The sequence below is a fragment of the Sebastes umbrosus genome, chromosome 19 (genome assembly GCF_015220745.1).
Source record: "Sebastes umbrosus isolate fSebUmb1 chromosome 19, fSebUmb1.pri, whole genome shotgun sequence".
Taxonomy (NCBI): Eukaryota; Metazoa; Chordata; class Actinopteri; order Perciformes; family Sebastidae; genus Sebastes; species Sebastes umbrosus.
In genome coordinates, this window is record NC_051287.1 from 3878597 (window position 1) to 3906404 (window position 27808).

At 39.2% G+C, this 27808-nt stretch overlaps 4 protein-coding genes across 10 annotated transcripts in view; 2 read left to right on the plus strand and 2 right to left on the minus strand.

Annotated features, from left to right (window-relative positions):
* Positions 1-1575: 1575 nt before the first annotated feature.
* On the minus strand, positions 1576-7063 carry mzt2b (mitotic spindle organizing protein 2B). Of its 3 annotated transcripts, none has more exons than XM_037753513.1 (5): positions 6906-7063; positions 6521-6711; positions 5528-5694; positions 3089-3226; positions 1576-1918 (listed from the first exon to the last, which is right to left on the minus strand). In XM_037753513.1, the coding sequence occupies exons 2-5, from the start codon at positions 6694-6696 to the stop codon at positions 1773-1775; spliced, it is 627 nt and encodes a 208-aa protein (XP_037609441.1). In that variant the 5' UTR covers positions 6697-6711; positions 6906-7063; the 3' UTR covers positions 1576-1772. The 3 variants fall into 3 exon arrangements, with proteins under 3 accessions (XP_037609441.1, XP_037609440.1, XP_037609442.1); XM_037753512.1 differs by having other exon boundaries at positions 1576-1921; XM_037753514.1 differs by lacking the exon at positions 3089-3226 and having other exon boundaries at positions 1577-1918; positions 6906-7062.
* A 2087-nt stretch (positions 7064-9150) lies between these two features.
* Positions 9151-15961, plus strand: trim23 (tripartite motif containing 23). Of its 5 annotated transcripts, none has more exons than XM_037752158.1 (11): positions 9151-9291; positions 11034-11196; positions 11909-12030; positions 12113-12391; positions 12476-12658; positions 12736-12951; positions 13034-13192; positions 13297-13426; positions 13518-13628; positions 13796-13920; positions 14109-15961. In XM_037752158.1, the coding sequence occupies exons 1-11, from the start codon at positions 9208-9210 to the stop codon at positions 14301-14303; spliced, it is 1767 nt and encodes a 588-aa protein (XP_037608086.1). In that variant the 5' UTR covers positions 9151-9207; the 3' UTR covers positions 14304-15961. The 5 variants fall into 5 exon arrangements, with proteins under 5 accessions (XP_037608086.1, XP_037608087.1, XP_037608088.1 ...); XM_037752159.1 differs by having other exon boundaries at positions 14124-15961; XM_037752160.1 differs by having other exon boundaries at positions 13058-13192.
* Positions 15699-20502, minus strand: ppwd1 (peptidylprolyl isomerase domain and WD repeat containing 1). Its single transcript, XM_037752156.1, has 11 exons — positions 20292-20502; positions 20063-20165; positions 18776-18879; positions 18486-18606; positions 17932-18379; positions 17654-17844; positions 17294-17483; positions 17015-17196; positions 16844-16925; positions 16583-16765; positions 15699-16258 (listed from the first exon to the last, which is right to left on the minus strand). The coding sequence occupies exons 1-11, from the start codon at positions 20425-20427 to the stop codon at positions 16115-16117; spliced, it is 1884 nt and encodes a 627-aa protein (XP_037608084.1). The 5' UTR covers positions 20428-20502; the 3' UTR covers positions 15699-16114.
* A 1442-nt stretch (positions 20503-21944) lies between these two features.
* Positions 21945-27808, plus strand: part of cwc27 (CWC27 spliceosome associated cyclophilin) — a 31432-nt gene continuing 25568 nt past the window's right edge. Inside the window, exons 1-10 of the mRNA XM_037752163.1 lie at positions 21945-22161; positions 22863-22959; positions 23348-23460; positions 23608-23751; positions 23924-24022; positions 24107-24210; positions 24449-24518; positions 24845-24924; positions 25004-25040; positions 25119-25276. Coding sequence (XP_037608091.1) covers positions 22120-22161; positions 22863-22959; positions 23348-23460; positions 23608-23751; positions 23924-24022; positions 24107-24210; positions 24449-24518; positions 24845-24924; positions 25004-25040; positions 25119-25276 — 944 coding nt within the window. The 5' untranslated portion in view covers positions 21945-22119. The remainder of the gene's footprint in view (positions 22162-22862; positions 22960-23347; positions 23461-23607; positions 23752-23923; positions 24023-24106; positions 24211-24448; positions 24519-24844; positions 24925-25003; positions 25041-25118; positions 25277-27808) is intronic.

Below are 27808 nucleotides of genomic sequence, written 5' to 3' on the forward strand. Positions count from 1 at the left end.
AGCATTAAAACCATTGAAATTAAAATATTTGTATGTTCTTAGATTCTGGATTTTTCAGTGAGGAGTTGATGTTTAAGATTTTCTAACGAGGTAATTGACCTTTTATTGAAGTTATTACTCAAAGAAAAGTATTTTATATGTCTGTATATAATGTTTTATATGTGTGGAGGGGATCTTTAAATTTTGAAAAAGAGAGTACAGGTATCGGATCAGGAATTTGAAGAGTGGTGCATAAAATGATGCAATAAAAAAGGATGAAATCTGGTAGGTTTATTGTTATTGGATTTATTAAAGATTAACCATTGTATAAAAAGTTGCACATTGAATACAGACATTTCCAGTTTTCAGTAGAAAATCTAAATATTTCTTTTGTTTTTCCTTTTCTGTCATTCTCATTAAAATTACACAGCAACAAAAGGCAACATCTCTCCAGAACGAGACTGAGGCTGAGACACTCTGGACACTCTTACATTATGTTAGAACTTTTAAGGACAGGTTGGTTTACCCAAATTACAAACATTTCAGTGGTATCTATCTAGTCATGCAGGTAGCTTTTATTTCATTTTCCAAGGTGTTAAGATATCTGGCTCTCATCACAGACTTCACCTTCAACAGTTTTCATTGGGACTGTATGTTGAACTAAAGAAATCGTCTCTACTAAAACTGTTCACGGTGACGTCTGTGGATTATTATCCATTAAGCATGAGGTGAAAGGTAATAAAGGTACTTTAAAAGCCTTAGTGCGTCATTTACTGTAAACAAAAAAAGAGAAAAATCATACTTGTTTTTGAAGTGATATCTCAGTCAAATCTTAACTTGCAGAGCGGATACACATATCTTTAGATCCAGTTACTCTTTCTGAGCATATCATTATCTCTGATGTTTCTCTCTGATAAGTATCCATAAATACACTTATCATAGAAAAAGATGTTCCTTATCAACTTATACTTTTTTGTTTTGTTCATAATAATAATAATCATAATAATAATAATAATAATAATTAATTTAATTAATTATTTATTTATTTTTCTTATTTTATATTTATTTATTTGCTTCTGATTTGTGACATTGTGTTTATTTATTACATTTTATTTTTGTTTTGTTTCACTGTTATTTTGGGTAGACTTAAGGTAATGTATCATTAAGAGTAGTTCATTATTTTCCAGTCACAAATATTTGATTTGAGTTTGATTTTTTTTTATATAATGATTTAGTACTACTTAACCACTTTCATAACTTTATGGTTGAATTGCGAATAAATAACCGGGAAAAAACACTAAATAAACCAAACTAAACTTGCCTGAGAATAATGATGTTTTTAAGTTTTCCTCAGTATCAAAGTACTCCAGTAATAGTTGTCTGTACATCTATGGGTACACTGCATACAGGAGGTGCTAATAGCTAATTCGGCATACTTTTAATGGTGACAATTTGCCAAAATGTAAACAAGTAACGGCTACAGAAACAGCAACAGTGTTAGACTCTGAAGACTCCTGATCCAGGTTAATCTGGACATTGTTTCTGGAGAGTTGACTTTTTAAAATGTCAATTTTTCAGTGCTGTAAGCAGCACTAACAAAATTCCATTCACCTCCATTGAATTGAGGTAAAGGCAGTTATCTCAAAACCAAGGCAAATAAAACCTTTTGTTTTTATGTGTAATTTAGGTGAGCCAACCCTTTCAAACACATTCCACAGTAAAACACACAGATAAGTTAAATGTAAAGAGAACTACATATTTACAGATGTTGTCATATTGACCTGATCTCGGTCTCATGTGGAGTTGATCTGTGAGGAGGAGCTGCTGCTGCCGGAGCTCTTGGTCTTCGTCCCTCTGGTGGCGCTGGGCTGCCGCTGCACCCGCTGGCTGGACGCCTCCCTGCTCTTCTCACTGTGGCTCGCTGCAGCTTTACTGCGTACTGCTGACACACAAAGCAAGAGAACACTGCGGGTTAAAGACGCAGATGAATGTTAAAGTTATTGGGATTGTTGCTTCACACGTTCCAGACAACATGGACAATGGAAATGGTGATGACATGGAGGAGATACAAATGTATTTATACAGTAAAGGAAATGGATCCAATGTTTTACCTTCTTTTAAATACAGGTTATAGCACTCCACACTTGACTATAGCAGGAATCATAAAGTGACTAGAAAGGGCTTTTATATATTATTTATAACTATGAACTGTGATAACTGAAAGAAGAAATAAAAAATCTTCCTCTTACAAATGTTGCTATTATTAGTCTGGTATGACCTGTAGCTTATTATATATTAAGTTCAGCAATTATTGCACACTTGAAACATATTTCACTATCTTGATGAACACATATAATACGTAAAGTCAAGGTCTGGTATGTTATTATCACCATTGAAAAAATATTTTTCTATGAGAATAAAAGCTGCATGTAAATATTACACTGTCAAGTGGTAAAAAAAAAATGTTTTTGGACCATTTAGTAGTTTGGTTAGTTCATTTTTAGGGTCTTTGGTTAGTCTTAGATGTTTTGTAGGTTGTATATGTTACTGTATAATACATAAATACAAATCTAGACAACATGTTAGTGTTTAAAATATATGTTTCCTATCTGCTAAGTGTCCGGGCCCCTATTCTCAAGATCCAGACAGCTAATCAGGATGTCCCATTCCACATTATGTCTCATGATTGTATTTGTATCTTAATTTTTTTTCTGAATAAACTGAACTGAAAATAAATTAAAATTCCTTATGTTAATTAACGCCTATTAATGAACAATACTGCTCTTTATAAATCAGACAACATCATCCCAAAACTTTGGGATGATTTATAACTTTCTAGCCACTTTAACCCCCCAACAAAAAAAAATAGTGCGGTGAATATGTCCCCTTGACGACAGGTTACATCTTTCTAGTCCACACACACACACACACACACACATGCATGTACACAAAGTTTCTCAGCATCATCATGAAATGAGGACAGCACAGTATGTAGTGGCGCGACCCTGGTCCATACAATGAAGTAAACACACACACAACACACTTATGATAGAGGAGAGGCGAGCAGGCGGACAGATGGAGGTGTGGCACAGAGTGCAGCAGAGGGGACCTTGAGTGTGAGGAGAGCTAGCGTCTTGGGGGCCGTAGACCACAATCTTAGTGTTGACCCTTGTGGCTCTGGGGCCCGACGCTGAGGGGGCGGCAGCGGAAGGCTTAGGGCTCTTCCCAGAGACCAAAGACTCCTCTTCTTCAGTAAACAAGAAACAGAATTCAAGGGGGATAGAAAAGAAATTAGAAAGCAGCGTGACATGCACACACACAGTGAAGATCAGCCTCTGTATCTACTGTACATCCTTGGTCTTCAGTTCACCCAGGTAAGTGGGAAACCTCGCTATGGGGCGGAGTGAAGAGGGAATTTAGTCAGTGAGGGGGGATTAGGTGGTGCAGAGAGCACGACAAGAGCCTCTACTACAGTGTGTGCAGTACTTAAGTGAAGGAATGTGAATATTTCACCTGCTTGAAAAGGGAAGTGAGAAGCAAAGAGCTCGGGGAGAATAAAGAGAGCAAACTGAAAGGTAAAGTCAGTCAGAGAAAAAAAAACATTTAAAAAATTTGTGGTATTTTCTACTCTTTGTTCTGAAAAGCCGCGAGCCTGTACTTCACCGACCTTGAGCTCTTTCACTCCGCAGAAAAGGATCCACACACGCACTGAATCTAGTGGTGTCAATGAGCAGAGTGTTTCCATTTGCTATAGTTTGTGTTTTTTCTTCTCACGGCTTCTAGCCAAAACTTCTGAGACAACCAACGGGGATTATTTGACGGGTGATTTACAGGAAGGTTATTTTGCCAAATGAATGCAAATGTTACAGGTCACATTTTTACATTTCTAATATAAAGAGTACCAGCAACGTTTTTCACAGCAGACATTTTCCCTTATCACTGCAGAAAGAGCACAGGCCGCCTTACTAATAACATGAATGATGGCTCCGTTCCATTTAGGTGTACAAGTGAGCAAGCAGGAGCTGGAACGCCTTAATGTAATGCAGCCATTGTTATTAATTAAACCTGTGTAATGAAGTCAGAATGCGAAAGGTCGACATTTATGAATCCTTATGAATCGTCATCATTTTGTGCCTTCACTGATACATGTAGAGTCAAACAACTGTCATTTTCACATCTATAAAAAGGAACACATTGCATGGTGGGATTGTTATCAGAAAGTAGTGTGCATGTGTAGCACCATGGACACTACAGTGTCTCAGTTCCATATTAACTCTATACAGTATGTACAGTAGGCTCGTTCGAGATGAGCCAGGCCTGCGCAGATTCGATCACCGCCGATCGCCGCACAATGCATGCTGGTTACATTTGTGTCCGACTTGCTCCGACTTCACGCACATGTAGGCTGTAGAATATGATGTGTAGGCCAGGACATCTCCGCAACGCCACAATATTTAATTTTAACTGCTATTTTATGCATAGATCTCACCTTTAACAAATACCGCACCTCCTGTGATTTGAAAATTGCAGTAGGCCATATTGCGATGTCGATACAATTTTGATTAATGGTGCAGCCCTGGTCCAATGTGCTCTAGGCACTCTGGATTTTTGATGGGTACCGTGTTTCTCCCCCCCGACCCACCGGAAATCCCCCGTCAGAAACTCACGTGCACGCACACTTTGACTCCCAAAACATACTCAATAAAATCTATTCTAAGGCAAATTATATCACTGGTACAGATGATGTAATGTAAAAACCATTACCAAGTCGAAAATATGTGATTTTATTTTTAATGATTTCTTTTATTTTTTTCTCACAACCATCTGGTGACCCCCGGAAATTATCTTGCAACCACCAGGTTGAGAATCACTGACATGGGCAACGATAACGTCACGAGATCGAGGCAGAGTTTTTAGAGCCGGGCGCCACCGCTGCTCTCCATCAACTGAGTGTCCCTTTCTGCTAACAATTAATGTTCATACCTCAGATTTTGGACATTCAAATAAACAGTAACCTACTTTAGGTGTTTTATAGAAGATATAGAGTAAATTACTGTGTGTCTAATAAGTAAGGAGTAGTGAATGAGTGAAAGAGGGGAATGACTTCGAACACAATCGAGGACAAGTCAATGGAACAGAGCCAGCGTCACATTCAGTGTCTTTCCTGCTATCACCTGCCAAGCTGTCATGAAAAACACCTATAATAAACAGGTATAAAACGTCTAATGACACTTAACCCTCCTGACCTTTAAAATCATCCAGTGATGACAAATTGTGCTTCTAGGTACCCCGCCTCAGATGGGATATTTGCAGAGTAATATATACAATATTTCGACATGTCAGTAGGACAATAAGGTTCTGTTTCAGGGTCCTGGTATTGTGCTTACTGGTTCATTATCACGCTGTCATGGCTTACACCTGAAAAGAACGTAACTCATTTCAATGTTCTTGCACCTGTTAGGTTGGGGGTTACGTACACCTGCACCACGGACTATGATGACTCTCAAAACTAGTCTTTCTAGTCATCGTTGATTCTGCAGACACTCACCTCTGGCCTCTGGTGGTGCTGTGGTGGTGATGCTGGTGCTGGTGGCATGGGAGACAGTTGAAGCCTCCCCGCAGCTTTCAGCGACCCTCTGGCCTGCACACATGGCCTTCAGGGTCTGGAAGACTGCTTGAGGAGCCACATTCATCTTCAACAGGTCCACTATGATCCTGTGGAGGGGCACATGAAGAAAAGGGCAGATGTGAAATCAGAGGTTTCTACCTGACGACAATGGAGTAGAAGCGCTGCTGGGTCTCTGTGGTAATCACATACAGGTGCTCTTTGGATCATTCAGGTGTATTGGGCTAATTCTTGTGAAAGGCTCATTGCATGGGTGGAATAAAGTACAAAATGCAAGTCTCCCTCAAAAATAATCCAAGGCACACTGTAGTGTTTGAACAAAATTAAAATGCCTTTATTTTACATGGCAATAATTGTTTAAAATGACCAACGCGTTGCGACCAACATAGGTCTTCATCAGGGTCACTGTGAGCTTTCAGCAGTAGCTTGCACACCTATATTGTGATATAATCAGTAGAGTGGAAGGGTGGTTCTCCATCAATGAACAAGCCTATTGGTGGAAAAAGAAAAAAGGAAAAAGCGGAGGGGGAAAAAGAAGGGGAGGGAGGGGGAACTAAAAGGAAGTGAAGGATAGAGGAGATGAGAGGTAAACATAAATGACTAAAATAAAGACAAATATGATACAATGTGACTACCAAGTCAAGGTGGACCCAATACTTTCTTATATAGGTCTACACATGATGAGTTCCTCCATATATAACTATAATCTCATCCACATTTTTCTGCCTACAAACACACATTGACTCCAAAATGACCTTACACTTCAATAGTTCAATATAAAAATACAATTGTCTATTATTCCTGAAGTGATAATTCACAGAAAAGGAGAAAAGTCCATCTCATCAGAGGTTTCTACCGGTTTCATTACTCCACATGCACTGCAGTCACGTTTTGCAGATGATATTGTTCACTTACTTGAAGACCTCTTGGTCTGCAGTGATGCCAGCAGCCTGGGTGAGTTCAAACAGCTCAGCTTCTTCAGCACTGAGGACTTTCTTCTTCTTGATGGCATATTTCTGGACGTTACTGGTGACCACCAGAGCAGGAGAGTCTGGAGCTGAGGGCAGCGACTGTTGAGGTTGTTGAGACATCAGTGATGGATTCACCTGATGAGGATAAATAAGGTAGATTAAATGAATCAGACTGGAGGAATGAGGCTGTGATGCTCCAACTGTTACCCGCCCACAATGAAAACATGAAGGAACTTGTTTCTACCTCCTTTTATAAACATTACAAACACATAACGAACTAACTGATTAATATAACAAACCACTATTTCATTAAAACCACAAACACCTACCGTTAAATGAGCCCTGACGAGTTAACGGTAGTTAATTAACCACAACAACAGCTCCTTCTTCTTACTAGATAGAGCCAGGCGAGGCGCGCAGGAAATACGTCATGAATACAAGACAAACCGTGTTGCCCCATGGGACTTGTAGTCGGCATACATTTTTTTTTTTGGCACTGTGAATAAGCCAACATAACAGAATATTGACTGGAAGAAAGTTTGGTCCTTACCGCAAAAGTTCCTTCTAACAAATTGTTTATTCTTTATTTATTTTGCACAATTTAAGACAATACAACATAATAAAAAAATAAATAAATGAATAATATACAGTGCAGGAAGAGGCAAAAAAAAAAACACTGGGCTTAACTGAAGCCTCCACCTAGAGACAAGATTAATATAAAGAAATAATATGACTATATAATAGTGATAACAAACAATTAAGGTAAAAGAGGTATCATTTAAGTTGATCCATAGATTCTATCCAGTGAAACATTTCTTATAAAAGTTAAAGAGTGACATTAAATTGTTCCTTCTGTGAATCACATCTTGAAACTTGCTCTCATTTATTCTGGTCCTGTAAATTTACATGTGAATTGTGGAAAGTTGTCAATAATTTTATACTTGTTAACATTTTCTCAGATTTTGCACTGTACCAAAGAAATATTACATTTGGTTGCTATGGTTACAGTGACTAAAGACAGTAATGTATTTTTTCTTATTAATCTCATTTTAATTCTCGCGAAGTTCCACATTCACAAGTGTAAATTTTCCAAAAAACCCACTGGGCTTAACTGAAGCCTCCACCTAGAGACAAGATTAATATAAAGAAATAATATGACTATATAATAGTGATAACAAACAATTAAGGTAAAAGAGGTGTCATTTAAGTTGATCCACAGATTCTATCCAGTGAAACATTTCTTACAAAGGTTAAAGAGTGACATAGATTAAATTGTTCCTTCTGCGAATCACATCTTGAAACTTGCTCTCATTTATTCTGGTCCTGTAAATTTACATGTGAATTGTGGAAAGATGTCAATAATTTTATACTTGTTAACATTTACTCAGATCTTGCACTGTACACTCTTAAGCCGAATAAATTGACTTTACTAGAAATTTGCGTGGAAACCGGTTGCACTGAACCATTTAAGTTTTTACATAATGTGAAACTAAACAGGTCAAGTTGAATCAACTTAGAACCTTAATTGCACGAGTAGATATAATTAAGCTAATGGCCCATGGGACTTGTGGTCGGCACAAATTTATTTTTCTGATTTTGTGGTCTTCTTCATCTTCTTCTTTGGTGTTTATTGGCAGTTTGGCAAACCATCTTAGAGGTGCATTACCGCCACCATCTGAACTGGAGTGTGGAACAGGAGCTTGTGCAGAAAAATAAATAAATAATAATAATAATAAAAATTTAAAAAAAAATAATAATAATAACAATAATAATAATGAGGAAAACTCTAGAGTCATTTAACTAAATCAGTTTCTCTTAAAAACTGAATAATTTCACAGTATATGTTATCTGCTGTATTCCCCAATAGACCTGACAATGAAATAAAATAAAATAATAATAATACTAATGATGAAAACTCGAGATTCGTTTAACTAAATCAGTTTCTCTTAAAAACTGAATAATTTCACAGGATATGTTTTCTGCTGTATTCCCCAATAGACCTGACAATGAAATAAAATAAAATAATAATAATAAAAATAATGAGGAAAACTCTAGATTCGTTTAACTAAATCAGTTTCTCTTAAAAACTGAATAATTTCACAGGATATGTTTTCTGCTGTATTCCCCAATAGACCTGACAATGAAATAAAATAAAATAATAATAATAAAATAATAATAATAATACTAATGATGAAAACTCTAGATTCGTTAACTAAATCAGTTTCTCTTAAAAACTGAATAATTTCACAGTATATGTTATCTGCTGTATTCCCCAATAGACCTGACAATGTGAAGTCCTGATGCTTTGCCTTCCTTAGTGACTGTAAAAGGTGATTCCTCTGCATACTGTAATTCCTGCAGTGTATAATAACGGCGTTACCGAGCGAAACCGGAAGTGCTTGCGGGATACTCCTCTCGCAATGCCGATAATGTAATATATGTCACATTATTGGCATCGTATTAACAAAATACAATTTGTGACATGATAATGAAGTTAGCTGTATTATTACGAGGAAATAAAAAACCCACAAAAGACAGAATGACGGTATTTGTATGCTAATAACAGCTTTACCGAGCGAAACCGGAAGTGCTTTGGGGATAGTCCTCTCGCACCTGCTCAGTCGTCCAACTATGGCCGCTGCTGCAGCAGGAATAAACAAGCAGATGGATCCTTGTATCCGACACGGCAGAGGAGCTCACGGGAACACGGTTAAGGTTGTTATAATGTCCTGATTGCTAGATTACGTTACGATCGAAGTGATTATGTTGTTAGTACGAAGAGTCGACAGCAGGAGACGAGCTTCATGTCTGCTGCTGATGAATGCTGCTGCGTTGGCGTCTAATGGATGCCAAACAGTCTGCTAGATTGTATAACAGCGACGTGTGCAAGTTGCATTGTTTGTTTTCTTTCATAATTAATGCAGCTGGATTAGTGCTAAATCACAGATCTGTGTGTGGCTGCAGCATGCAAACAGTTTATCATTGCTAGATAGCGTCACTAGCTGCCATTTGCTGCAGCTCCTCTGTGTGGTAGCACACTGTGATGCAATCTGCTCCCTTAACTGTGTTTAACAGATATAAACACAGCATTTATTTACCTATTATGCTTATTTTCAGGTGCATACTTGTGTTTTGGGTTTTACTAGAACATGTTTACATGCTTTAATATTTAAAAAACGCTTTACTTTTTCTCATACCGGCTGTCCTGCAGCACCTCTTTACACCCTCTGTCTGAACCGCTCAGTTTGAAGGGGGCAAATGTATTACTTGGTGACATCACTACGTCACGGAAGAAAAGGCAGGACTTGAAGCCAGGCGTTTCAGGCAGTTCAGGAGCAGTGTTTCTCTTTCCTTTGGCGTTGACTTTGGTCTTTGTAACTTTGCAGACCTTTTACATGCACATAAAACTCATAGAACACACTAAAGGGAAGAGAAAAAGCACTAAAGCATAATAGGTCCTTTTTAAAGTGTTTTCTTTTCTCCACATCTGTTCAGTTTTTTTTATACTTTTATATATTTTCCCTTTTTTCAAGGTTGTTTTCATATATGCAATTTACAGTTCGTAATTACAATAGTTTATAAACCAATTTTTTTAAGTAGATGAGCTTATAGACAAACTCATTAAGTACACTAGAGAACACAACCTCAACAAAAACTGAAATGAGTCAAGGTGACTGTGCAGCTCACTCTGAGATATCCAGTGACTCTTTGATTGATTCCCTCTGGCTCCCCTGTAAGAGCATCCTTCAGCATTAAAGGTCCCATATTATGTTCATTTTCAGGATTATACTTTTATTTTTTGTTTCTACTAGAACATGTTTACATGCTTTAATGTTCAAAAAAACGTTTATTTTCCTCATACTGTCTGCCTAAATATACCTGCATTCCCCTCTGTCTGAAACGCTCTGTTTTAGTGCATTTCAACGGAATTGCGTTGCTAGGCAACAGCTTGTGGTCCATGTTTACTTCCTGTCAGCTGATGTCATTCACACATACAGTGCAACCAAGAAATAAATTGGGACACATTTAGAATGTTTACGTTTAAAACTGTGCAAAGACTCTAAATATTGTATATTTGTGACATCACAAATGGACAGAAATCCTGACAGCTTGTTTCAAATGCAGAGTTTATGAATACGGGCTGTGTGTATTTCCCTGTGGATTGAGCGTTTCGATACTTTCACAGTTATTTATATAGAACTTAAGCCTGCTTTATAATAAAAAAACATGAAAATCTCACTTTTTTATAATATGGGACCTTTAAGTCACATAAATTGTGAAATCAGTGCCAGATATTAAACATTTGATTGACAATTTGAATTTCCCTCGGGCTCAATAAAGTTACTATCTATCTATCTATCTATCTATTTCTCCCCCTCCTGACTTCTCTCTGCAGCAGTGACTGTCACAGACAATGATTTTCTGTGAATTAATAAGTGTTATTATTCACCCCACAGGTGTTGGAGTGTGGTGTGTGTGAGGACGTCTTCTCTCTCCAGGGGGACAAAGTCCCCCGTCTCCTGCTGTGTGGTCACACAGTGTGCCATGATTGTCTAACCAGGCTGCCCCTGCATGGTAGAGCGGTCCGCTGCCCCTTCGACAGACAGGTCACTGAGCTGAGTGAGTAAGAGGATTTCTGTTACCACGGCAACACACAAAATATAGTCAAAATCACCCCAAACCACGAGCATTACAGTGATATAACAGAAACAGAAGTATGCAGGCATATCTTGCCATGATGAAAAAGGATTATGTGAACCAATTTCTAATGCTTCAGGAATCCAGAGAACTAAAGTCTGACACACGTCAGGATTTGTAGTGCATCTTCCCTCGACTTGGCATAAAAATCCCAGAGCCAACATCTCATAACAACGTCCTTTCGTACTCTGAATCCATGGCAGAAACATCAGTTATTTAAAACATTAACTTCCAACCAAAGTTGATTAAAAAGCCCATATTTGTCTCTCTCCAGCTCACCTACTTTAATTCCAACCAATACTATTGTCATTACTATTTTATAATTACTTAACATTATGCTTCAATTCATTTTATTTCCTTCTTTTTAATTTAAATCTATGATTTTTTTTATTATTTCTTTATATTTTTTTTCTCTCTTTAGTATTATTTTATCTAATTTTTTTTCTCGTTTTTTCGTTTTGCCATGTCTGCAAAAAAAAAAGATAAAAAAAGATTTGGAAAAAAGCCCATATTTGTCCTGGAAAGATGTGTGTAGATGTGCCAAAAGTCCAAATGTCGGTTGAACAAAATAACAACTATAAAATCCTTACAGTAAACATATTTAAAGTGTTTTCTTTTCTCCACATCTGTTTAGGCGACTCTGGAGTTTGGGGTCTGAAGAAGAACTTTGCTCTGCTTGAGCTCCTGGAGCGACTCCAGAATGGAGCCAGCAACCAGATGGGGATGGCGGAGGACGCCCTGAAAGGAATGGGAGAAGTAAGAACACAGATATGTCAGATAGATGCATCACCCGTTTCATCTACCGCTCCCTTCACTCATACTCCTTCTTCTCATCTAGTGTATAATTCGCTGTGATGAGGACGAGAGCCACACGGCCTCCATGTACTGCACCGTGTGTGCCACCCACCTGTGTGCCGAGTGCTCCCAGCTCACCCACTCCACCCGCACGCTGGCCAAACACCGCCGGGTGCCGCTGGCTGACAAGCCTCACGAGAAGACCTTGTGCCCGCAGCATCAGGTCCACGCCATCGAGTTCGTCTGCCTGGAGGAGGCGTGTCAGTCTGGGCCTCTCATGTGCTGCGTGTGCAAGGAGTACGGCAAGCACCAGGGACACAAGGTAGATCAAGTTCCAGCCTTATTGTTTTAGATATCCTGATCCAGAGAGACACGCTCATGTTTTCCCCCCCGTCTTTCTTTTCAGCACGCTGTTCTTGAGACTGAAGCGAATCAGATCCGTGCATCCATTCTGGACATGGCCCACTGCATCCGCACCTTCACAGACGAAGTGTCCGAGTACTCCAGGAAGCTGGTGGGCATCGTGCAGCAGATAGAAGGCGGAGAGCAGATAGTCGAGGACGGCGTTGGCATGGCGCACACTGAACACGTAAGATACGACTTTTTTTCATCTAAAACATGAGGGCTTTTTCTCCTGGTGTTTAATATCTTCTGTTTCTTTGTAAGGTCCCCGGCACGGCGGAGAGCGCGCGGTCATGCGTCCGAGCTTACTTCGCAGACCTCCACGAGACGCTGTGTCGGCAGGAGGAGATGGCGCTGAGCGTGGTGGACGCCCACGTCAGGGAGAGGCTGATCTGGCTGAGGCAGCAGCAGGAGGACATGACCATCCTGCTGTCTCAGGTCTCCACCGCCTGCCTGCACTGCGAGAAGACTCTTCAACAGGTACGACAGACACCGAGTTCAATATATAAACTGGTGTTTGTAAGCCTCCAGTGTCAGGCTGATACAATCCAGTGATCTACAGTATGTTGCTTCTGTCCCGTTGCAGGACGACTGCAGAGTTGTGCTGGCAAAGCAGGAGATCAACTGTTTGTTGGAGACGCTTCAGAAGCAGCAGCACCAGTTCACAGAGCTGGCGGATCACATTCAGCTCGATGCCGGCATCCCTGTCACATTCACTAAGGTACACTCTGTCCACACTCATAGATGCCTGCATTGATCAGCCAACACTTACAGTAAAGAGTTTGGGTTTGTTCCAACATGTAACGTAATGTGTTCTGGTTTCAGGACAACCGGGTCCACATCGGTCCGAAGATGGAGATCCGTGTTGTGACTCTCGGACTCGATGGAGCTGGAAAAACCACCATCCTCTTCAAGCTGAAACAAGACGAGTTCATGCAACCAATCCCGACCATCGGTACATTCATCTACACTGTAATCAGTTTATAATGAATCCACAAGAATACAAAGCTCCTGTTCTAATCAATATTTCTTTTTTTTAAATTAAGGTTTCAATGTGGAGACGGTTGAATATAAGAACTTGAAATTCACCATCTGGGACGTGGGTGGAAAACATAAGCTCAGACCTCTCTGGAAACACTATTATCTCAACACTCAAGGTATCGTCTGGGCGCAGTTTTCTATTTACTTGATGCACATCAGAAATATACGGTATACAGATAGTGCCTTTAAGTGCATCTACTAAATACTGACTTACAGAGATGGTTTCTAACAGCGAACGGTGGAAGTTAAAGCCGTACCTCTGTTCTTCCTCTCTGTTGTGCAGCGGTGGTGTTCGTGATCGACAGCTGCCACAGGGACCGACTGATGGAGGCTCACAGCGAGCTCGCCAAACTACTGACGGAGAAGGAGCTGAGAGACGCCTTGCTGCTCATCTTTGCAAACAAACAGGTAACTGGAGTAACACTGTGAACATAGCACGATGTTATTATTAGAGATGTTTCTGTTAAATATACAAGAACGGTAAACAATACAAATAGTGCAAGGAAATAAATACTGAATAGGACCAGAATGCATCTTGTCTTACCATACTTGGCCAGTGAAGCTGATATCTTGGCTCAGCCAGAGTTGATGATCAGTTTGCGTGTCTGCAGGACATTCCTGGCGTCGTGTCGGTGGAGGAGATGACAGAGCTGCTGAGCCTTCACAAGCTGTGCTGCGGGAGGAGCTGGCACATTCAGGGCTGCGACGCCCGCAGCGGGATGGGCCTCCACGAGGGGCTGGACTGGCTCTCCAGGCAGCTGGTGGCGGCCGGCGTCCTGGACGTCGCCTAACCGTAAAACATCTCTCCTAACAACTGAACCGACCGACCCCCCCGGCCTCTGAGCCCTGCTCTCCAAATATTAACTCTTTAAGACTGCGGCTTCGAGCCTGCCCTCCTCATCTTTCCTTCTTTGTGCACCAACGTGAGCAAAGAAAACTAAGATGTAAATACTTCACTGAATCAGAAAATGGAAACTACAAAACCACCCACCTTCAAGTTAAGACTACAAATCCCATCCTGCTTCATTTCTAAGGCAGCTTACGCGGTGTAACACTTTGCTTACTTTCTTTGTTCTAACCTTTTTTCCCAGAGTTTATCTGGCACCTCTAGCTAGCTGACTCACGTCCAGTAAAAATGCTCCTCGTGCCCCGACAGAGTGAACTCTATCTGTATTTTCTATCTCACGGTATTCCTCATAACCACCTCCATATGTGACGCTAGTCTTAACTAAATGCAGAGTTGTCTGTATTGTAGTGATAAGTATAATTTACGTACCTTCTGTTGATTCAGTATACTCGGACAACACATCATATAATCCTGAGAATTAAACACCTTTTAGCTTCATTCAGTATATCTGCAGGTGAGACGGGACTGAAATGTTCACTATGGTTTAAAGGGATAGTTTGGGTGTTTTGAAGTGGGGTTGTATGAGGTATTATCCATAGTAGGTGTATTATCTACAGTAGATGGCGGGCGGCACGCCCCCAGCTTGGGGGCAATGTAAAAAGCAATGTACTACTGTGGACGAGGGCAGCAGCAAAACAGATTTAAAAAAAATCAATATTATACACTGACTACGGATAAGTACCTCATCCAACCCCATTTCAAAACACCCGAACTATTCCTTTAGATGAACCCAGACGACTTCAAACTGATGGTTTCTCACTTTGCCTTGACATCTTATGTAAGCAATAGCAGTTGATGTTTCATGGAGTCTTTAAGTTATGTGTGTTTTTTTTTTTTAAGTGTACTGTATGAACCTATTTAATGCCACAGCTGGTCTTGAAATGGCGCACCAGTTTGAGTTTTCTGTTAAAGAACGAACTGTTTACTGAACTTATTTATGAGCGGGAACGTTACTTTGATACGAGGCTGTTGGGAGAAGTTTTTACGCACCGGTTCTGCCTCCGTTTTGTGGAGTCTCGCTCGCAGAATGTGTCGAATGCACTTGTTTGTTGCCTCACTACCAGTTTATTTGGGAGCAAATGAACTACCTGCTGTTTCTTAGTAGACTCTTGAGTATTAATCTCACTGCTTAAGAGAAAATATTCCTATTTAAACATCTCACAAGTCCCGTTTCTGTGTCTGGAGTGCTTAGGAGATGGTACACCTTTAATCAACAGCCTTCAGTAATAACGTAATGTGAAACTTAGTGAAACATTAAGCCTGAACACTGACACTTGTCTTGTTATTAAGGACCCATCATTTGACTTTCTTTATTCATTGCTATGTAATGTTTACTACATGTATCTATGTATAAAAATACTAATAAAAAAAAAAAGTGCACGTGTGAAAAGCCTTTCCACATAGTTTGTGAAAAAACATTTCCATTTGTTTTTGAAACGTAGAAGCACAACGCGCATCGAAACCTTTGTTACCAGTGGACTTGATGATGGCTTTTGTAAATTATTCATAATGTGTTGCTGTAAAATAAACTAATTGACCTGACTTGTTTGGCTGGGAGCTTCTTCTTTCTAACAAACTTAGCATCTACTGAAAACTCTTCATGTCCAAATGATTCTTACTACAGTCTCATTCTTTAATAACTCATTCTGGTAAAAAACAAAACATCACTGTACAGGACATGATAAAGACATACGATCACTTTACGGTGATGTTGATGATGCTGATGTCTTCGTACGGTTTGTCTGTCTTGGGGTTCACTTTGACGTTGGAGATCCTCTGGACGGCCTCCATGCCCTTCGTACATCTTCCGAACACAGTGTGCTTGTTGTCGAGCCACGGCTGAAAATACAGTAGCACATTAAACAATTAATGTCACAAATAAGATATTTTAAGCCCTTTTCAGACATGGAATCTGAGAGAGAGACGCTGCAGCGATGGGTTGAACAATGATATCCAGGAAGCCACGTGTTCTCTGTTCTCTTTCAGGCTGACTCACAGTTCAAGCTTGTGTTGGAGTTACCTACTCAGATTTTCTTTGCATCTTTTGCAGGAAGAGTGGCTCTTATCTAAATCTGAGACCAACATGTACAATTTCCAGCACATTAATGAAGTGCATGTGTGAAATGGGCTTTGCCATAGAGAACTAGTAATGGGGCAACTTACAGTTGGTACAACGGTGACGAAGAACTGTGAGCCGTTGGTGCCGGGGCCTCCGTTGGCCATACTCAGCGTGTACGGGCGGTCGTGTCTCAGCGTGGCGTGGAACTCGTCCTCAAACTCTCCCCCCCAGATGCTCTCTCCTCCCATGCCGGTGCCTGTGGGGTCTCCTGTTTGAATCATAAAACCCTGCACACAACAAAAACAAAGATTAAGACAGAGTCGGATAACTGAATATTTCTTATTAACCCAGAGAAGCAGACGTACCTTGATGACTCTGTGGAATATGTGGCTGTTGAAGTAGCCGTTCCTGCTGTGGACACAGAAGTTCTCCACAGTTTTGGGGCATCTAAAAAGAGCAAAGAAGTGTTTATATCTTGTGAAGTGTAAAGGAGACTTCTGAATAAAGCCATGATGAGAATGTTCTTAAAAACCTACTCTACGGGGAAGAGCTTGATGTGGATGTCTCCCATGGTGGTGTGGATGATGGCGCTGTCAGACACTCTCTTGGGGCCCTCAGCCTGCGTGGCGGCCATCACCTCTTCCTTCGAGGGCTTCTCGTTAAAGATGTCTCTGTCCGAGTCGGCACTCTTCGTATCCTCTGGTTCTCTCTTTGAGAACTTGAGTTAAAAAACAAGAATGATGTATTAAGACAGATAGTAGCAGAACAAAAAGCTGTGCCTGTATCATCTTCATTTGAATGGCCTGTTATCTCACATTGTAGAAGCGGTTCTTCTTAAATGCGGTGCAGAATATGGTGGGGTCAGGCTCCACGTTGTCTAAGGCGGGGTTGTCGGATGCCTTCATCTCCACAGTGGGCGCCACGTGCGTGGCCTTCGCAACGCCCTGGAACAGACTCAGCTGGACCACACGGATGTTCTCCAACTTCCCGAGGATCCGCACACATCTGGGGAACAAGATCCAGAAATCTATATCAGATATTTGACCTCAACTGGAGACTTTACATCAAGATAGTGGGATAGACAGATCATAAAGTCTATGAACTGTCTCAAGGTTTAATTAACCAATTAACGCTTCAATCAATTACAGACTTTCTCCTCCTTCATATGAACGTACCTGTTGGTTTCCACGTTGATGACCTTGATGCCCAACATGGTCCCGTAGAGCACAAAGTGGCCGGTCTCATCAAAGATGATATTTGTCAGTCGGATCCCGTCCACCTTCTCCAGCTCTCTCTCCACAGCCATCCGCCTCCCGAACTCCATGTCAGGCAGCTGTTGCCTCATCTGCTGCAGCTCTGTGAACATCTGTCACATGAAGCAGGTGTGAATAAGCAGGTGTATCAGGCACATCACTAAAGATCCAGGTTGAGCGATGTATGTGTGAGAACTTACAGTTAATGATTCATCAAACACTCTCATCAGTTTTCCTGTTAGGAAGCGGAAGATCCGGACTTTCCTGTCAGTAGCGATGGTGGCCATTTTCTTCCCATCGGGAGAAAACGTCAGGCTGGTGGGATACGTTTTGTGTTTCGCAAATTCATACAAGTCTGTGTCAGTTTTGTATTCCCATTGCACATACCTAGGGAACTTGAATTCATTTCGAAGGCCAGTCCAGTATTCCAGCATTCCCGCTTTGTCAGCAGAGACGATGACTCGAAATTTGCGATTCAGGCGGATTTGGGAGAGCGGCGAGGAGTGCATCTTGTCGAAGACGTGGAGGGGCTGGTTGCTTCCCCTTCCGTCGTAGACAAAGATCTTCCCTGTGGATTTTTCTGAGCAAGCCACCGTGGAAATGGCATCCCCGGGGTTGTAGATCCACTCAGACTGGCCCGGATGAAAGCTACACAGAGGAGAGAAAAATAAATCATGTTACATTGGGAAAGAGGTGTCACTGCATCTTTGTGTGTGTACAGATGTAGTACAATTACTTTATAATAATAACTCACCCCAACTTCAGCATATTGATCATGTCAAAGTTGACAACATCAAATACTTTCATGGCCTGATCATCACCAACAGAACAGAGGAGAGCTCCTTCGGCACTGACTGCAATGCTTTCTATCACACCTGCAAAAATACAAGAACAATATCAATACCCATCGCAACATACAAGATATGTTATATTTGACTATACAATGCAATGTGCAGGAAAGCCAGCATATTGCTCCTTCTTCCTCTTGCCATGTACTATAAATAAATAAACGTAAAGATTGTGATTTGTGAATTCCATGCGTACCGAGATGGCTTCGAAAGTGTTTGACAAACTCTATCCCCTCCTCTTCCTTCTTCTTCCAAAACTTGACGTGGCCATCCTGGCTGGCCGTGATAATGAAGTCTGTCCTGAAAAATAAAAGAAGGAATATTTACGGTCATAAGAAACAAAGCCAGGGGCAAAAGGAGAACTAAAGTCAAATAAATAAAATGCCAACTTGCTTAAATATGTTAAGATGTAGCCATCATCGTGTCGGAAGAGATTTTACATTATTTAATGTGTCGCTTTTTGGTGATTTGGTGGGTGTAATTAATAAAAGGAACAATGAGGAGAGATCTCTTAATCATCACAAGTGCATAAATACACTCACACTATGTAATAACACACCAATTATAAGTTATTATGAAAGGTACTAGCCAGCTATACAACTGGCATGGGACAGTCTTCAAAAGTCACACATTTATTAAGTTATTTAAACACAAAGTATGAATGCTAACACTGGATTAGCACAGATGAAATGCCGATACTGTATATTGTTAAATGAGTCATTTCACTTTAACTGCACCTGGACATTTTAAATACAATAATACAAGTTGGATCTCTGTTCTACAAACCTCCTCTATAAGTTAAGCATTATAAGTCATCTTTGAATAAGGTAGATATAAAAATAGACACCATAAACTAAGATAGCTGTCCCACAGAGCTAAAGTAGAAGTTGTTGCTTGTTCTGTTATTGTATTTTGACATAATATGCTATATGGTCCAACCACTATTGAATAGTAATAACTTGAACCTATAGGTCCTGTGTTGTGTGTTGGGTTGTCTCTTGAATATTGTTGTGTTTTGATGTTGTAGTCATTGTTTGGTAGAGATTGTAATGTGTGATTGTGTACTGAAATGTAGCCTAACAGTTCAAAGTGATTTAAGTGGACTCCAGGAAGAATATCTGGGCTTCAGACACACACAGCTAATGGAGATCTGAATAAAAGATAACTGATCCATTACAGTATTATGTGTGCTGACAGAAAGTTTGGTGTGTCCTAATAGTTTAATTTAATAATACAAATATGCTAAGTTACTGCAAAAGTAAAAGCTATTAACTTAATGTGTGTGTGTGTGATGTCAGAACATCATGAAAACACAAAGTCAGCTGTTATATTTTGCTTTGTAGCTGTTCCCACATCACTAAGCAGCATATCTCACAGTATATCCCACGTTTATCTGGTTTTAGAAGCGGATTTTTATAATAAAAGATAAAGATAAAGTAAGTTGTGTGAAATGAATGGTGAAGTTTGATGTGAAATCACTTACTGTGAACAAACTATCTGAGTGATAACGTCTCTGTGCATGTAGCTCCGCTCATACATCGCAGCTGAGGGCAGGTTGTCCAGGTAAACACGCTCATATTCAAGAACTGAGGAAAGAAAACAACAACAAGAACACCCAGCATGGTTAGCATAGTTAGCATGGTTAGCATAGTTAGCAGGACTTACAGAAGAACCAACAGATATAGTTTAGGATCAAACTACCAGAAACGAACCTCTCCTTTTCTTAGACTTGGAGGCTTCATTCGGCATGGGTCCGACCCACTCATCCTCCTCTCCGTCTGCTTCTCCCTCCGGAGTGTCTTCAGCTTTTCTCTTAAGTTCCACATTGTTTTCAGCTTCAGCCGCCATTTCTGCCCCTCTTCCGTGTTGTCCGCTCTGAGGTACTTCCGCTGAGTACTTCCGGTCTAGACTTCTGAATGTCCTGCCATGTATTATTAACAACAAAAATTATTAGCCACTTTAATTACTCTGAAAAATGTATTTTAAGCTGGTTGTACTTTTTTTTTTTTTTTTTAATTATTATTTCAAAATGACAGTATACATAGTAACAGCAGAAAACATTAAAAACAGTTATCAGTTTTGTATTCATTTATTTAAAAAAATTATATACATACATACATACATATATATGTATATATATATGTATGATGTATATATATATATATATATATATATATAGTATACATAGTAACAGCAGAAAACATTAAAAACAGTTAACAGTTTTTTATTCATTTATTTAAAAATGATATATATACATACATATGTATGTACATATATGTACATATATATGTATGTATATTTATGTATGTATATATATGTATATATGTATACATATATATACGTATATATATAGTATACATAGTAACAGCAGAAATCATTAAAAACATTTAACAGTTTTTATTTATTTATTTAAAAATTATATACATACATATATATATTTATATATGTATGTATGTAAATATATGTATGTATGTATATATATGTATATATGTATACATATATACATATACATATATATGTATATATGTATACATATATACATAGTAACAGCAGAAAACATTAAAATAATTTACATACAGAAGAAGCATAGCAAAAACCAACATAAAAGGACAACAGAAATGAAACAAAACCAACATAAAGTAAATAATAAAAAACACAATAGAAAAATAAATAAATAATAATAATAATAAAAAAAGACCACGCGAAAGTATGACAATAATTTCACTTTAAAACTTTAAAGATATTGCATACATTCATTGTTTTCATTGCTTTTTTGTTTTGTGAGAGGGAAATTGTTGACAGATATAATTCCATTTCTTTTATAAATACAAAGAAATTAGGCTTTTTGGGGGGTAAATTTACACTTGTGAATGTCGAACTTCGCGAGAATTAAAATAAAATTAATAATAAAAAATGCATTACTGTCTTTGTCACTGTAACCATAGCAGCCAAATATAATATTTCTATAGTGCAGTGCAAAATCTGAGAAAATGTTAACAAGTGTAAAATTATTGACATCTTTCCACAATTTTTAAAGAAATCAAATTGGGACGCTTACAAGCTATAAACACAGATATATACCTTGGTTAGCTATAGTGGAACTAAGTTACTTGTTGTTTCCGGAGGGTGTATTATCATGAAACACCTGGGTCAAACCAAAAGTCAATTTCCGGGGGTGTTATAATATTTTTTTTGGAATTGTTTTATCACTAGCACATTTGCAGATTAATACTCATGTGAATTTATTATTCACTAAATACAATATAAAAGCTAAGTAACGTATTTAAATGTTAATTCTGGAAGAAAATAAAGAAATATATTTTTGTTTTTGTAGATGACTCCCCCCACGTACTCGGAAGTAAACAACACACTCACATGAGTAGCCAGTATGGCTGTAGTCACTAAAGTATAATGTTTATCACTAAAGCAAGCTAATTTAACACAATCTACCGGGTTATATAACGAGTTATTATACTTTAAAGTATCAGACGGTGTAACAAAAACTGTTTTCTTGCTTTATTGACTTACATCTGCAGCAGAATGAGTAATATTTACATCCAGGAGCCTCCATCAAATGGAAAGGTGAGGTTTGCTGTTTTAACTTCAGTGTTATCCTTTTATGTGCATTATGAACAATATTAATCACTATATACTTTACTATTAGAGGTTATAACATTCATCAATGATGGTTGGCGTTTAGCTACGTTGCACGTTTCGACAAACACAATTAAAGTGCAGCAATGTGATTATATTACATAATATATATATAATATTTATATATATATATAATATATATATATATAAAATATATATAATATATAAATATATATAATATGTAAATATATATATTATATATATAATATATATATACAATATATATTATATATAGTATATATAATATATACATTTATATAATATATATAATGTATATATTATATACATTATATATAATATATATTATATATAAATATTATATATATTATATATATATTATAAATAATATATATATTATATATATGTATATATAATATATAAATATATATATTATATATATTTATATATTATATTATTATATTATATTATATTTATTTATATATTTATATATAATAAAATCACTAATGCTTTGAATTGTCATTGTATGTCCTGTAGCTAAAAATATTTGTGTCAGATGAAAAGTTAGAGCTGTAGAGCATTTTACTCGCTTTGCTGTGCTATGGGTGAATGTGTAAATGTGGTTTATAATTCTGTATTTAAATGTCCCTATTTGTGATCTTTTTTCTCAGGTGCTGTTGAAGACCTCAGCAGGCGACATTGACATTGAGTTGTGGTCCAAGGAGGCTCCTAAAGCATGCAGGAACTTTGTGCAACTGTGCATGGAAGGTAAGAATCCAAAGCCAGTTAAAAGACTCTCTAACACAGTGCAGAAGACCAGTCATCTTTGCAGCAGTATCAGTCACACAAACCTGATCCTCCCAATAATGTTATTGAAAGAAAAGCTTAATTAAACCCAATTAAATATTAATTTATCACTGATGTAATATTAGAAACTTTATTATCCGTGTATGTTGACTTTGCCTGCAGACACATGAGCAGCTGTGCACCGACTAAAAGACGCTCTAGTTCACGCCAGCAATTAATTGTACTTAATTAACTGGAAGTGTACCAATTGAATACTGTCCTTTCCTTGAATTTGCAATAAACTGACACAGTTATTAGCAGGAAATTATTAAGAAATTGTCCATAAATGACAGCCCTATCTATCCTCCAGGTTACTATGATGGCACACTGTTTCACCGAGTGGTGCGTGAGTTCATAGTTCAGGGGGGAGATCCCACTGGAACAGGGACCGGTGGAGACTCCGTCTACGGCCGGCCGTTCAAGGTCAGACTGATTCTCTACTTCCTTTTTATGACTCTGTGTATATGATGTTAAAACTGACAGAAACATAAGCACAAATCATTCTTAGGACATGTTAACATAATAACCCCTATGCCCAAATCAATCAACTTACCATGCAATACTTTTTAGGATGAATTTCACTCCAGACTGCGCTTCAATCGGAGAGGTTTGGTTGCCATGGCAAACGCTGGCCCACATGATAACGGCAGTCAGTTTTTCTTCACGTTGGGACGTGCAGATGAGCTCAACAATAAACACACCATATTCGGCAAGGTGAATCTCAAGAACTGTCGCAATTTACAGAAACATTTCTATTGTTTTTTTCAAGTCTGTCCTGGGCCGGATGTCTAACAAAGGACATGCATGGACCCAGATCAGTGTGATTTTCCTGAACTGTTAAAGAGTACTCAAAATTGTGCTTTTTTCCCAACAATGTCCACTGCAGGTCACAGGAGACACCGTCTATAACATGCTCAGACTGGCAGAAGTTGAATGTGACCACGATGAAAGACCTTTGAATCCCCACAAGATAAAAACGGCTGAGGTACTTTCTTCTTCCTCTACTACTACTTGCAACTCTTTAGTATTTAGTGTCTGTGATGAGGTAAATACCTTTTGTCTCCTCCAGGTGCTTCACTCTCCTTTTGATGACATCATACCTCGTGAAACAAAGAAAGCCAAGAAGGACAAAGATAAAGAGGAGGGAAAGAAATCACAGTCAAAAGCCACAAAGTAAGTCAGACTTCATCAGTATGTCAGAGGCCTTTAAACCTGCCCAGTTAGCAATGTGACCAGATCTCAACAGATATTGTGATCTTAGATCTTCTTCTTCTTTTCCTCTTTGTTCCTGGTTCTTCTCGTACAAGTCATCTTCAGTTTTATTGGGTTACCGTGCTGAAACTCATTTTCAATCGCTACATGTATTGTTGTTATAGAGGCTTCAATGTCCACATTGTGTTGATTTTTGTAGGAACTTCAGTCTGTTGTCATTTGGAGAGGAAGCTGAGGAGGAAGAGGAGATGGTGAATCAAGTGAGCCAGGTACTGAATTACCACACCATGTTCTAGATCATAAACTGACCCTGTAGTCTAGACTTGTAACAACCGAGGACAGACACATATTTGATTTATTTTTTACAATGTGAAACATCTAAAATCATCGTATTGAAGTTGTTTAAATCTTGTGTCGTTTATAATGGAAAGTTAGTGTGCATGGGCCTCTAACCTTTGTGGTAACTGGACTTTGAACATGTAAATGTGGTTGTTGGTTATTAAAGATATTGCTGATTTTTAAATGATTTTCTACTAAAATGAAATGGAAGTGTAAAAACCAAATCAGTCACTTTCCATCGTTCATGTTTCTTCAGACACTGAAGGGAAAAAGCAAAAGCAGCCACGACCTTCTGAAAGATGATCCCAGGCTGAGCTCTGTTCCGGCCGTTGATAAGTATGCTAAATGACCTATTTAGTAATAATTATACAATAAACGCCTCTTCCTACATTCATAATCTTTGTTCTTCTCCAAGGAAAAGAAAGAAGGGGGCATCAGGAGACACAGCTGAGGTAAGTTGGACTCTGTGAAACAAAGTTCCCAGAGTCGCTTTTCTCTAATTGTAACTTTCATTGTGTTCTGCCCTGCAGAAAGCCGACGGCGACGTTGAAGACGACATGGACGCAGATGAAGAGTATGACTCCGATGAGAGAGAGAAGATGAGGGAGCTCATCAGCAACAAGCTAAAGAAATTAAAAGCAGCAGAGCAAACGCCAGAGGACGAGGGAGAGAAGAAGACCAGCCGCAGGTACGACCACATGTTTCTGACCTTCAGTAGAAATATAAACTACATCCAACAGATGGCAGGGCGGTTTAATAAATAGTCTGCATCGGTTTTTGCTTTGGTCACTCACAGCTTCAGCAGCATCATGAAGTCCACTTGTAATAAAGCGTAACATCCTGATGGGGGAGCTGTTGAACTGTGTAATACAGAGATAAAGTGATGGACCACAGTGAGCAACCCACTACTGTTTAATGAATACGATTAGATGAGAAGAGACCATCCAAACTTCATGGGACCTGAGCCTAAATATTTAATTTATTTATAACACTGAGTCCGGGCTGCAGCTGATCGTTATTGTTGGTATTTCTGGTAATTGATTGATAATTTTTAGTCTTTGAAATGTCAAGAAATAACGAACAAAATGACGAGGATTAATCAATTAACACAACTAATTGATTCAGCTCTATGTAGAGTTAACCGTGAAATATGATGACCACGAGAACATCCGATCCAACGATCATTAAGATGTATTAATGTGTTTCTGCAACAGCAAATCCCTCCAGAACACGTGTTGTCTGTTGGTTTCTCTGATCAGGTCGTGGTTGGATTTCCAATTAGTTTGACCATTTGAAATAGGTGTTGTTCAAGACATGTGCTCGACTCAAATCTACAAGCGGTCAAATTGTCTAATTCAAATGGTCAGATGATTCAAAAACCTTCAAAGAAGCGTGTTGACATAGGCAAAGATAATCTGGTCGCCACAGGTGCCGCCAAAGAGAACGAAACAGAGATTTTTGGGATTGTAGGTTTAAAGTTGGGGGACTCACAACAGACATATTTGTAAAAAGAGCGGTCAAAATCGAAGCAGCAAAGGCCGAAATATCCAGACTTTTAGTCCCTAGTATGGGTCAACCTCCAAAAAACGCTGGATACTACATTTCCCATAATGCAACTCAATTGCATCTTTAATTAGACGCCTAAAAGTCCACTTCTTTCAAACCTCACACCTCCAGTTTGTAATCTTTAAAAAAAATTAAAGTCTTGAAGCTGAGACAACCCCGATGACATCACTATGACGTCATCAGGGTTGTTTTCTCAGACTTCACAAAGCTACTGCAGAGCCACAGGAGTCATTAACTGCTTTCACAGGCCTAGGAGTAGAGCTCCGCGTGACGAGTTAACCAAACTACATGTGTAAAATCGCTCCTTTTAAGGAGGGTTTTAAAAATGTCAGTGTCAAAAACCAAGAGGAAATCTGCGGTGCTGAGAAATGAAGCCAACGCGGAGGTGACAAAAAACTGCAGTTCTTCAAATGACCACTTGAGGCTTCAAAAGCGAGTCAATCTCCACAGAACCCCCCCTCGATGAAAATTGTATACAACTCACCCGTTTAAATTATGTTAAGGCCTAAAGTTTGGCATAAGGAGGGCGTTTGTCGCTTTGAGTGACAGGCCAGTGCTGTCTCAGGTCACTGTCTGCTCTGCTGTGTCACCCGGCTCACCTCAGCTCCACCGACGATCCACCTCTCTGACCATTTTTTGGATTAGCCGGGAGTTTGGTTGTGTCTAAAAGGTGACACACAAGTTGGGAAACTCTTGCTAGATGGTTAAGGTTAGGCAATGATCTCGACCAGCGAGTCTCACGAGAGTTTTTGCAGCCAGATTTCACAATCTGCGGGTTACCCTCCGGACACGACCACCCACTTTGAGCTTCACAACGGCTCTTTAAAAACCTCTGGGTGACGTCACGGAGATTACGTCCATATTTTATACTGTCTATGGTTCAAGATGTGTCTAAAATAAGCCCTCATGTCCAGTTCTCCTACTTGATCCCTGAAAATAATCGAATTGATTGCAGCACATTCACGTTTAACGACATTTTAACAATAGAAATATTGAATATTTCATGAATACGGCGCTCTTAAAACGAAGCTCCAGCATCTTTCTCTCCTGTCCCTGGTGTCATTGACATCCACATAATATTCCCGCTCGGTTTCTACACACTCCCAAAACACACACACACACACATATCTCAGTTGTAGCTCACTGGACCAACATCAGTGGAGCTGCTATTTGAAACAGGAATGTTGGCAGTCAAACCCAAATTACTTACTGTGCCGACGTAGAAGCAAACAGTGCGTCTGTGCGAGCCAACGGCGTGAGTGAAATGAAGGTGAGAGTGGAAGGTGATGGTGTGTGAGACGACATTAGTATGAGAACGAGCCGAGGAGGACGAAGAGGGAGACAGATTTATCTTTCATCCCTCTTTTGATGCTGCCGGGTTGGCCGGTTGTCTCTCCTCCATATCCTCCTAACAGGTAGCCCTCAACACACATAATCAACATACCCTTCTCTCATTAGTGCTAATGGGATAAAGAGCGCAGTCATTTCTGGGTGTGTGTGTGTGTGTCCTGACTGACAGCCAGCCCAATGCAGGCAGACTGTAGTATATTAAACACAAGCGCAGATTGTTTTGCTACAAGAACTGTAACCCAACACAGTGGTTTGTCTTGGCAGCGAATCAAAGAGCAGGCTGGTAGGTACAGTGTTAGTCCGG